This window comes from Aythya marila (genome assembly GCF_965140915.1).
Source record: "Aythya marila genome assembly, chromosome: 4".
Taxonomy (NCBI): Eukaryota; Metazoa; Chordata; class Aves; order Anseriformes; family Anatidae; genus Aythya; species Aythya marila.
The window spans coordinates 68,506,602-68,519,321 of NC_139045.1; the positions used below are offsets into that span (position 1 = coordinate 68,506,602).

Genomic DNA, 12,720 nt, shown 5'->3' on the forward strand with positions numbered 1-12,720 from the left:
ATAACCGTCACGTACAGAGTATGGAGTACTTAGAAATCTCACAAAAATCATTGCAGTACTTTTAATTTCAAATAAGAGTTCAATTTTATACTTCATTAAAGAGGAATACATTCATAAATTGAGCCCAAATACAAGATTTCTTGATTTTTTAATTCAAAATAGCACTTTGGCTTGATTTTTCCACCTTGTTAAAGAGCTGATATTTATTGCTAAATGAGTGCTATCATGTTCCAAATAAGAAACAAAGTACACCAGATAGTGCAATACATCTTGCCTTTTTATTTGTTATAGACAAAGAGGAGTACATATAGTCAGTGCCAAAACTTGCAATGTCACTCTGATCACTTGGGGAGACAGAGAACATCCACTCATCACTCGTTCCACCATTTTATCATAATAAGCTGCGAATATCAAAAGTTAGCTCTGAGCAAACATTTTTCTAAATGAAAACACAGCCAAAGAAAAGTGTTTGCTAATAGGATATTGCAGGATTCTTTAAGTGACTAGCAGAATAAGCATGTTTAGTAGCAACACAAAACCATAGACATGCTGCTGTTCCCAAAAGGTGAGCTGTGCTGGAATTCTGCCTCCTACAAAAAAAAGTTAACTCATGATCTGTGCATTGCTTATGTTCAAATCTAGGTGGGGGTAAAGCAACCTAAGGCTGGTGTTTTGCAAAGCGGTTGTGTTATTCCTATCAATTTATGTGTAAAATGACACAGTCTGTGCTGATAACCTCTGTTGGTGCCCATCAGTCAGCTAACAGTGCTGCAGTGGAGTGTAATGCTACAAGAAGCAAGGTGTTACTGTGTCGTGATGTTTCTTTTGTACACAATCTAGGTCCTGGTGACCTATAAAGGGTTTTTCTAGAATACTACAAAGGACAAAGAAAATTTCCTGCTTGAAATGCAGGTGCAAGGAAGCCTTTCCCTGCTGAAAAACACAAGCCTTTCAAACAACTTTGGCAGAGTGTACAGTAATACACTCCTTTGTGTTACGGAGGGTGACTGCACACAAAATAACAAGTTGGCAGTGGCTCACGGTTCCCTATGCCTGCAGTGGTGGGATAAAATGGAAGAGAAGAGGTTTGGAAACATACAGAGGTTACTAGCTACTGTCATAACTTACTGAGCTGCCTGACAGCAAAATATCAGCCATTTATAGGAAGATGGACATTTTAATAAAGGTTGGTAAAATAACTTTGAAAACCACTGTTGTTGATACAGCTTCCATAGTCTTGCTTGTATAAAATTTCTCATTTTTACATAGATGCTCTAGCTGAACTACTGATCTCTGCTAATTACACTTTGGGGAGGATATTTGAAGTCCTATGAAAAACCTTTTATTATCTACAAGAACTTTCCACTGGGGGCATCTTCTGTTCCCTATCCTCCCAAAAAAGGAAAAATGTAAAACAAGGAGAAAGGGACTGCTATTTTACAAAGCATAACAAGGCGCAATCTTGTCTACTACTGCTACTACACCACCTAATTTTTTCTGTCCTCTCTTGTCTCCCACTGATTGCAGCAGGCATATTAATAGCATCGGCACTGTAACCCATCCCTACTGAGTGAAATTCATCCCCGTGTAGAGTCCTTGCAAGAGCTGTGGACCATTTTGCTGGAGCCGAAATATTTTTTAAATACCGTTTGCAGGAGGCTCCTGGATGTGCAGGCGTTCGGCAGGCTGCCTGCCAAAACTCTCGGCAGAGGCCAGCAAGAGTGGTTCAGCCCAGTATGTGATTTGCTTAATGAAAGACACTTCTCCAGAAGATTTTGGCAGACACAATCAGTTCAACTGCCAGGCAGTATTCATGTGATTATAAATGTTAGCGATCACATTAGATACTTAATAAATCCCTCCAAAAAGATCACAGCTACTGGGTGGCTTTGAAGAAATTAACATTGGGAGGCAGATTACTGTGCTTGCTGTGCACCGGACTATTGATACAATTGGGAACAAATCCCTTCCCTGGGCTGCCAAGCTGTCAGTGACAGCTATTAATTTCTACATAAAACCACGACTGCTTGTTTGCAAATTTTTAGCTAAGCATCGTTGTGAAGTAGCTTCCTTTTCATGTTGGGGACACATTCTAACAGAAATCTATGAAAGAATGTGACTCCACTGAGTTTCACAGATCTGTGGTGACTCACATGGACTGAGGTTGGCCTGAGAGTCTAAGGACAATTTTTGGCTTGAAATAGCAAAAAAGTGAGATGGTGTGTCCTTGCATAAAACCCATGAGTGAGTCGCTGGCACTGTTTTCTTCTTTTGACATTTCAGCAGATGCAATATCACATACAGTACTGATAAAACACATCAAAGCAAAAATGATCTAACTGAGCTGTACCTGTTTGGATAGAAATTGTTTTTCTTGTGATTGTGGGCACAACTTGCACTCTATCTTCCTGTAATTTATTGAACAGCATTTTAAAAATTAATAAATGTCCATTGGCCAAATCCCAGTGCCCATTTCAGAGTATTGCAGGGAAGCAATCACAAAGGCCTCTCTTCTCTGCTCTCAGGAGGAGGGATTCTGTCTGAAAAAAAAATAAAAATAAAAAAATTAAAATGAATATATCACTTTAAAAGAGTTTATAATTGATTAGACCTAATCCCTCTGCACAGCTGTAGTCAAGGTGCTGTGCTGAGTGAAAAATCATAGTTATTACTGCTGGTTTCCATCCAGAAAAAAAGTGATACAAAATAAGTATATTCAGAACCAAGAAGCATGGAGAGTGTTTTTGTAATCTGAATGTTTTTGTTTTCATACTTAACTTCCAGGGCCTAGGCTGTCAAAATTATTAAAGCGTCCTTTATAAATGCTGAGCAAAAATTCCACTTTCAGCTGCACTGCTCTTAATTCCTTCCCAGTGATTGATGGCTTCCTGTTGACGATGTCTTCAGTACTGTATAATTTAATTGTGCCAGATAGCATGTGCTAAGGAGCCAGTTGTGCTCTCAGTTACACTGCTGTTTCTTCAGAGTAACTCTGGGTTCAGTCCAGCTGTCAGTCTAATCTCATTGCCTGCAACTCGCAATCTTTCAGAGCAGACCTTAATTTGTGGCTCTTATTTCATCCTGAGTTAGTTTACTGACAGTTGTAAGTATAAGTACAATGTAAGGATAGTGTAAGTACAGTGTGAGTGTGAAAGACTTATTGCCAACTCCATTTGGAGCCATGCCTCCAGAACCCCATCAAAAGCTTAAAAACCATTCCCTATGCACATCATTTAAAATTACTTGCTCTTGGTTTTGGAGTGTCTTAGTGGACAAACATTTCCAAGATGTTTATTTATTTCATTTTTTTTTAATCTGTATCCAGGAAAAAAGATAATGTCAGATCCTCAAAGATGTTTAAATATCATTTATTGTTATAACTTAGATCTTTTGTGGGTCCTGGTCTCACTTTTAGGGAAACAATGGTCAAGTTTCCCAAGTGGCACCATCATTTCAGAAGCTGAGTCTCTTGCAAGGCTCAGAATGAAACTGATGGTGCAAGCAACTCACTTTAGCTAGTGCAATCATGACTGAGGAGAAACTTCCTCCTGAGTACAATTTGTGGTTTTCGGCCTGTGGTCTGCGGTCCCTTAAGTATTTTGTAGACTAACTTTGAAGTGTTTCTTGAGAAAAAAATAAAGTAAAGTAAAATAAAGTAAAGTAAAATAAAGTAAAGTAAAGTAAAGTAAAGTAAAGTAAAGTAAAGTAAAGTAATCAAATCAAATCAAATCCAGGCTTAAATTCACAATGAATGGGTTTTCCATCTGCACTGGAAAAGAAAAAAAAAAAAAAAAAAAAAGAAGAAGAAAAAATAAAGGAAGAAAAAAATACAAAACCCTGAAACCTGCTTGTTAACAAAAGATGAAAGAGCTCTGTGAAACATGAGGTTTTCAGTCTGCCAGCATTCCCCTTGCACGACACCTCCTGACAAATTAAAAATGGCAAAGGCCCAGCTAATGAAGACACCCGGTTCCCATAGGAGTCGCTGGGCACTTCTGAAGAGTCAGGCAGAGGCTGTTTGAGAGCTGCTTTTTCCTCCCTCCGCAGCCCTCTATCCTTTCCAACCCAAACTTTTTGACATCCACCTTTGCATTAAAGAGGAACTTGTTCACTTGCCTTGTCTGCTTTCACTTACCAGCTTAGTGCAATGGCAGGCGTTATTAAACACTGCTCCCCGGGCGTACGGAGCAATCCTGCATGAGTGAATGCTCTCATTGTTGGAGCCCAGTGGAAACAGAATCACCCTAATGTCACGCAGGCTTCCTGGCTTTCACCGTAATGCCAGCAAGCTGTCAGTGTTGCCACAGACCCTGCCTAGGCATCACTCATGCCTGTTTGCAGGCAGGAAGAGCAGCCCTGGGACCACTCAGCTGTGAACTGAAGGACTATGAGAGCGAAGCATCATTAACCAAAGTTAATTGTGGCCCTGTTGGCATTGGCTGAGGGAGTCTGGGGTAGAACAGTCCTCCGTGAGGTTTGCCTTTGGAACAAGAAATTTAAAGACTCGGGAGTTGTTAAATGAAGTTATTTTTGTATAAAACTCGAGAAGATAAAGTTGGTCAGCAGCAGCCAAGCAGCAGCAGTTCGGTAAGGATATGGAGGCTGTGCCTTTCAGAGAATGGAAAGCCACAATGTGCCACTTAGAGAGCCTTGGCCACTGCATTTCATTTTAGTATCTCTGTACCATTTAGTAATTTATATTTAAGTATCTCTTCTAGAAAGGTCTTTGGAATCTCAGTCAGGAAAAGATGGAAAATAATACACCCTTCCTGATGCTCCAGATAACTGGTTATGTTTGCCTTGGGATGGACTGTTCCTGTGCCCCTTGTCTGGTTGTACTGACAGCTGTCTGAACCAGAGCCTTGTCATCTCAGGCCTGTCCAGGTCTTTGCAGAATGAGCAATTTATGAGTTTATGAGCAGCTCTGGGGCCATCTTCTGCCTCTACGCTTTGCCTCTTACAGCACAGCATTGCTCTCGGATGGGTTCTCCTCTCACTCCAACCCCAAATAGCCAACAGAGACATCAACATAGGTTCGAATATCTCTGTCAGTGAGATTTAGGAATTGTGCTGGCTCTGCTGCACTCAGAAAATCTGCCCAGTGCAGCCTCAGCAGTAATTTAGTACCTCCTGGTCATGCACAGGTAGCAAACGTGTCAGCTGAACCTAATCCAAAGCCCCACTGTGGACCACAGCAGCCCAGCCCAGCTGCAGGACTAAAGCACCTCCATTTGCAGCCTGACACCTGACAGTTATTGAGTATTAGGCTAGTGCAGGGGAGACTTTTGCGATGTAACCCACACTGCACGCAGATCTCTGGCCTAATCAGTTTGCTATTGATAGCTGAAGGAAGCTCCAGTCACTCTGACCTTATCATGCGAGGCCCTACATGATTGCCCAAGGTCACAAGAAACCAAATGCAAAGCAACGTAATTGCCCTTCAGTGGTATAGTTTGAGACATAATTGATTTACATCTCCTTGGCTGACTCTGCTGTGAATGACAATTGGAGCAGAGCATGACTTTGAAGGAACAAGGAGCACTTCCCTGCCACCAACAAACAGCATGGCTGAAGGCACTGAGCAGCCACCCAAAGGAACTGGCAGATGTGGCTCCACTCTGGTTTCTCTCACCAGAAGTTGCTTTGCTGTCATGCTGCCAATGTTCATGGAGCTGTTAGGGATGGAGAGGTAGTGCAAGACATACGAAGGGGCTTTATTAGAGGTGAGAGACCTCCCACCCCTTGCTAACTTCACACAGCATGGAAACCACTTGTGGGTTTTCATTAAGTCCTATCCCAGTGTTTGTGTATAATTAAGAACCAACATAAGTAGGTATGGCTAAATTCAGGGCACTAAACACACCCCCGTGTTTTGTTCATTGGGACCTCTGCAGCACAACGCAGGCAGGTGCAGCTGCAAAATGCCCTGTGTGCTGTGGCAGCTACCCAAGCAAATGAACCTCACCCTTTTTCATGGAGAGCATCAATACATGAGCAAAAAAGATATGTGCTTGCCTTTCCTCTCTGCTAGCCCTGCTTTCAGCCTTCTTGCACTCCCATTCATCTGCTGCTCCTGCCCAGCGGATGAACATCCACAGCTCAGGAGCAACGCTGTGGGATAAAGAATAAATCATCTTTCTCATTCTCCTCCCCTTCATGCATCTTCTTTGCTCTTCTATTTGATGCAGGAACTGTCTGGGGTAATTCTTTAGCCTGTTATGCAAGCAGTTAGTCTAGATGATCTTTCCTGAAGCTCTCCAGCGCGTGGAAAATAATCTGTACTTGGAACAATCCTATTTGCCGAAATGGAAGTGAGTCAGCAGAGATGTCGTGTCTGCTGTGTGCAGACAAGCAGACCTGGCCACTCGAAGATAAAGGCTCAGTCAAAGCATTTCTAGAGGAACACATACCCGTGTGTCTAGATTATACGCTGTCTTCTTTAAATCCTGCAACGCCCTCTGCATGAACTCAAACGCATGGCAGTCAACGCAGGGACGGCCTGGGGAAAGGTACAGAAAAAAAGACATCACTGTCACAGCATGAAATCTACCGTGTGGCAGTACAAAGAGGGAAGGCTCGGAGACCTTGTAATACCAGGAGAAAACCCATGTTACCAGGACCCACAGCAACGTCTGAGTGAAGTTAGGGCCGCCTGTGGACAGGGCTCTGTGTGTTGCTGTGCAAGTGCTCACGTGGGGAGTGAGGACCAGCAAAAGCACAAGAGCATTTTGCTATGTGGGCTTTTCTGAATGGAGCCCAGGCTTGGTTCTGCAGGGTGCTGTGTGCCTTCAGCCCCCAGCCTCTCTCCTTGAAATGGAAATCCTCTCCTCCTCCTTGCACACGGGTTAATCCTCCGCTGACACGCTGAAAATAGCAGCTTGCAGTGGTTCAAAAATCAGACAAGCAGCTCTGTTTTTACAGGAGCTCTTACAGAACAGCTTGGCAAGGGTTGCTGCCAGCTCTGTATTTGCTTCCTTTCACCTGCTGCTGTATTTTTTCTCTGCCAGGAATGCAAAGCGTCCCCCTGGCTCTGCAGCTGATGCCAGTGTGTGTGTACAGAGGGGCAGGGCAGGGAGAAGGCAGAGCAGAGGAGGAGGAAGGGATGTGACAATAACCAGCCTGGCTCACTGCTGGACCTGGGCATTTCTATGCTGCCAGAATTCACCCTGCACCAATCTCACACCCTTCGGTTCAGCCACAGAGTTACTGAAGTTTAATGAGTTTAATGGGTTAATGGGGTTTCAGAGGAAGAAATTGCAGACACTGGAGGAGATGCAGGGGGAATGGAAAGAGAGGAAAGTTTTTTACACTGATCCCAGCATTCCCATAGTGGGGGCAGTGCTAAAATCCTGGTCCCCAGGCAGCCACTTGTGCTGCTCTGACAAAGCAAAGTGATACAGCACAGCTCTTCAGGGCCACGTTGCAGCTGTGTATGGTTTCCTGGGCTGTTCTCCTTGGTGGAGGGTCCTTCTCCAGGTGCAGCTGTGTCTGGGCCAGGGCAGCACCCCTGCTAGCAGCTTTGGCAGCGGGACAGCTCATGTCATTCCTCTAACCACCTGTATCCTGTGTGGGGCCAGGGGCTGGACCCAATATCTCAGGATATTCTATGAATTCTGTGATATCCCAGGATGGCAAAATGCAGCTGTTCAACCTGACCTTTCATTTTGAGTTATTTGACAGGACAGCTGTACCTGGGAGGAGGAGGAGGGCAGCTGTGGAGGTGTGAGCTCTTCCCTCCATGCAGCTCTGGAGAGCACATGTCTGTGCCGAGCTTTAGAGACCAAACTAGGGCAGGGCTGAACTCACAACCAAGCATCTTGCACAAGCACAGAGCAACCTGAATGCAGTTCCACCAATAAAACAGGGGCAGCAAATCCCCACTACCTAGAAAGTCTACAGCTGTAGTCTGATTTTTACCAGCTGAGCTTTTAAACTATCATACTAGCCAGGCTTTTCCAGTAGGCATTAGCAGGTACTTTGATAAAATATAAGAATAAAACTCCAGCAATGTTATTCTAGGCTGCCAAGAGGTTTGGAGACATCCTGAGTCTGGCTGGTGTTTTTACACCTGATAAGCCCTCCAGGGATTTTTCTCACATAAATTTTCTACAGTGCTTCCTGCAGCCATGGAAACTTTTGGCATCTACAGCACCCAGCGACAAGAGATCCACGGCTCAGCAATTCACTGTGTGACAAGCATCAGTCCTGTGTGCTCTGAAGTTAACTGGTGTCATTTCCTGCCTCTGATTTTTGCATGGAAAAAGCAGTTATTACATATTTACCATCTTTGTCCCACTTTTGCCTTTGCTGATCTCCATCACTCCCTGCCTCAGTGTCACTTTTCCAGACTGAAGAGCTGGCCTGACAAACTGGCCTATCTAGCCAGACTCAGCCTCTCTTTGTGCTCTCAGTGTCTTCAACAGGATAATGTGAACGTTTCCCCAAAGTAACAGTTTTTAAGGGTCTGCTTTCACAAGGGGGTTAAACAAACTTAAATATGTGCTGCTGCCACTTGGAGCAACCCCACTGTCCTTTCTGTCCTTGGCTGCACGTTCCCACACCTTCCCCTGCTCACAGCAAGCAGTGACCATGCAGTTGCTTGGTCAGCTGGATTGCTGATTTTGTTTTCTCCACATCAGCTCCCGAATGCACAAGTTCTGGGGCCAGAACAAGGACAAGGGGCCAGGTTCTGGGGAGGAGAAAGGTTACATCAGCTTTAAGCAGTCGTGAAACCAAACCTTCATGTCGTAGCAAAGTACAGCAGAGTGCTATTAATTCCTTGCTGACAGCTGGGAACAGGCTATCATTCATAGGGAGACTTAACAGGTTTGTGGATTAACATAATGAGAATTATCAAGAGTCAGCTATAATTCTTTAAATGGATCCTGTCAGCACGAAGACTGTATGTGTCTTTGTGTGTTTGGGGAGAAGTGGGGGAGGAGAGCTTAAAATATGCTTCTTGGCTTCTTCTTGGTGAAAAACTGGAACTGAAAGCACTGTGGAAGTCTCATTTACTTTCCCTCTCATGCACATGGCGTTTACTCTTTGTATTTCATGCACCTTGGCTAATGAAACCAGACTGACCAGCTTCTGTTCTTCAAATTCCATGTTTCAGCTTTCGCAGCGGGTGATCTGGGCTGTAAATGCAATGGGAGGTTGGGGAAATCACTTAATTATTTTTTAGTGGATTGCTCTGAACTTTAGAGAAAATACTCTGAAAGCATTAGTAATACCATTTCATACTTGAACAGGCTTTGCAGATGCAAAGTGGTGCGTATAAAGTATCAGGATGTGATTAATCACTCCTAATTAGCATTACTCGTAAAAGTTGGGCCTGGTTCTCTGACTAGCAGAGGCTAAGTGAAGTGAAGAGTAGGAAGAGGCAGCCCAGGCCAGAGATCAGCGCCACGCAACAGCACGGAACCTCTCTGCAGCACCAAGAGCTCCTGCACATCTCCTGCAGCTCCTGCACCTCCCACACCTGCAGAGAGCATTGCTGGCCTCTCACGATGCCGCGGTGGGAACACATCTCTCCCACCAAGTGGGAGAGAGAGGCAGTAGAGCTGTTTGTTCCTGCTAAAGGCACAGTTCCATGTCCCACACCTGGGAAGAGAGCAAAGCATCAAGCACCATGCTGGTCTGGCCTGCAGAAGATCACCTAGTATGGTCCATCATCTTATCTCTCAGTCAGGGACCTGTACTAGAGCCCCCTTTTTCTCTCTGGGTCACACACGGCCCCCATCTACCTATGCTGGCAGTATGGACGTAAGCACAGCAGCAGCACTGCCCCCAAACTGGATCAGGGCCTAGGAGGATCAGCTCCTCGATCAGAAATAGCCAGTGACATCAAGCAGGAAAAGGTTCAAGAATGTCTGTGCTAGATCAAATCAAAGGTCTGTCTAGCCCAGTGTCCCGTTTTCCATGAGCTGCATCTCTTGTAGTACATTAGATGTGTATAGGAGCATTCCTGGACTTTGAAAGCAGCTGGCACTGATGGGCAAAGGAAGGCAGCTGGAGCACTGAGCAGCTGTGCAGCATTTTCTCCACAACTGGATGATGAGGACCACTGCGAGTACCTTGTTTCTTTACACAGTACCTTGTGTCCTTGCAGCAGCACAAAACAATTTACAATTCATGATGAGTCAGGAGCCTTTCTCCTGGCCTGGGCTCAAACACGAATACCGTTTATGCATTCATAGCAATGCTACCAGCCTCCAGGATTCAGGACAGAGCAGCACATCTCCACAGAAACGCTCAGAGCTGCTCTTCGTTCCTCATTCTCACATACATGAGCAAGACAAGACAAGGAGTCCTTCTCAAGGGCTCATCAGGGGACTCAGCAGCCTGGCCACAGGCTATCAAAAAGATCAGATTGGGGTTGGAGGCAGTGGCCAAGAGATTTGTTCTACGGATAAAACAGGAGTTTCCACCACACAAGAGGAACAAGGAACCACAAAGTACATTTTCTCCAAAAGGTGTTGACTTACCTACGCTAACATAGACACACAAAGGGTACATATAATTCATTTTTTAAGCACAATAGTCTCTTTGAGAAGACAAAATAGACTATTTGTCACAAAACTTATTAAAGTTAATGAATGGATGCCTAGAAAACATACACACAAAACAGAGATGAGGTCTGTGTTAGGACCAACACTTATCACTAATCAAAAGAGAAGAGAATGGAAAAAGGGAAGAATTCAGCATTCAAGGCCTATAGAGGCAGCCATGCGTGTATTTGGAAATGAATAACACAGTTACAGGAGAATAAGATGCAGTGACTAAATCAGATCTTGATATAAATATTTGAGCAGTTAGGTAAAAGGATATCTCGATACAAAGTGTGCCTAAGAACTAGAGATTGGCTTGTATGCAATTACATTCCTTCCTTTTTCTTCCGTAGAATATTTTAAGTTCCCAGTGAGCAGCTACTTCAAACTCACTGTCACCAAACACCCCGAGAACATTGAGTCCATCCCCTAACATTTTTGAACTGTTGCCTCATTTTAGAGCTGAGAAAGTTTAACTGGAAATTTGCACAAAATGATGGAAGAAATTAGTACAGAGCTGTGATCCAAACTCAAGAGCTTCCAGCTCCAAAGTGTGCTCAAGTCAGTCTGTCATATTTTGAGGTGGATTTTCTTTTTTTTTTTTTTTTTTTTTTGGTCAGCTGAATAGCAGCAGGATTTCAGAAATCTACATATATTTTACAAATATGCTGTTTGGGACAAGTTCACCTGTGTCCACCTGCAGTAATTACAAGAAAGCTGAACTTTTAAATACAAAAAATAAGCCAAATACAATGCCCTAGCAGGAATAAGCACAATTTTCTTTCTAATAATATCCAGATCTGGAAGGATGTTGTGTGCATAGGGGCAAATCTGGAAAAAAAAAAAAGCTCTCAAAAAAGCAAAACTAAAAGACCTCACAACTGAAAAGCTTTAAAACATCTCAGATGAAAATTACAGTATGCAGTTATTGTGTTTGTTTGTTGTTTTTTTCCTAAATAACTATACTTTTTTTTTGCTTGATTGCTGTTTTGATAAGCAGTGTCTTCACGTGCTTTGCTAACAGGTCACAAACTCATCGTTCCTCCCTCCCTGGTCAGGCTGTGCAGGGTACCCCCGGAGCTCACTGTGTCTGTGTGGCCATGGGGGGCTACGAGGAGGAAAGCAAGCAGGACACGGGGCAGCAGGAGGGCATGAGTGCGGCCCGGCGGTACCTACTTTCGGCAGGGATGACACTCCCAGAGTCCTGGCTGGCCCCCACAAGCCTCCCGCTTAGTAGGCCGAGCACTGAGATGAGCGGGATCGCCACCCACATCACGCCGCGGACAGACAGCAACGCCATTGCTCTCGTCAATAATTCAAGCTTTCTTCCCAGCCTGGAATGAGGAGAAAAGAGTGAGAATCAGCAGTTTGCTCCCAGCGCGCTCCGCACAGAGAAGTGGGTGAGATGGGATAAGCACGGACCCACACTCACAAGCAAACCCGCATGCATACACATGGAAACAACACACCACGGGCTTGCGATGACCCCCAAGGAGCAGTTTGCCCAGTACCTGAGCCTTCCCTTCGCCCGTGTGCCAGACCCTTGGAGCAGCTGAAGCGAGCAGGCGAGACTCCAGCACTCGCTCTGAGCATGCGTCCCCCTGCATTCCCCCCTTCCCTGATTAGGGTCATTGCCATGGAGATTTGCCATGGCAACACTGAAAAATTGGAGCTGCCAAGTGGAGGAGAAGATTTAAAGGGACCACAAATTGGGGGATGGCCACTGCTGTGCCCCTCTGCCTCCACCCCTCAAAGGCCACCTCCTTCCCTTGGTGAACACCGGCTGCTGCCACCCCCATGAGAGGGTCTTGGGGCAATGTCTGTGTTGGTTGCTTTTCTTCCCAAGGGGATTGTGCTGAGAGATGCAGCTCCCGTCCCTTGCTTTAGCTGTAACTCAGTGTGAGTGAGACTTCATTCTCGGAGGTTTCAGCTGAGACAAAAACACTGAAGTTTGCTTGGAAGAAAAAAAGACCCAGTGCCTGCTCCTGGTGTCCTGTGCTCTGGGGCAGTCTCCATTATGGGTTTTGTTTAATTAGAGTGAAAATAAAGCCTTGAGGACATCAGCAAGGTTGGCAGAGGAATCAGACAGCACTATGTGTTCTGCACACCAGGTAGTTGTGGTTACAGCTTGGGCAAAACCTACATACTACAAAATTTTAAGGGTGCTTCA

The 12,720-nt window shown here is 44.7% G+C and overlaps 1 protein-coding gene across 1 annotated transcript; it reads right to left on the reverse strand.

The window, feature by feature from the left end:
• Window positions 1–265: 265 nt before the first annotated feature.
• LOC309877797 (NELL2-interacting cell ontogeny regulator 1-like) lies at window positions 266–12,188 on the reverse strand (the record flags this gene model as incomplete). The annotated part of the gene is given in 5 exon segments (XM_082759553.1): window positions 266–2,540; window positions 6,411–6,499; window positions 11,727–11,884; window positions 12,062–12,146; window positions 12,149–12,188. Coding segments are annotated over 5 exon segments (438 nt in total). The 3' UTR covers window positions 266–2,474.
• Between the last annotated feature and the right edge of the window lie 532 nt (window positions 12,189–12,720).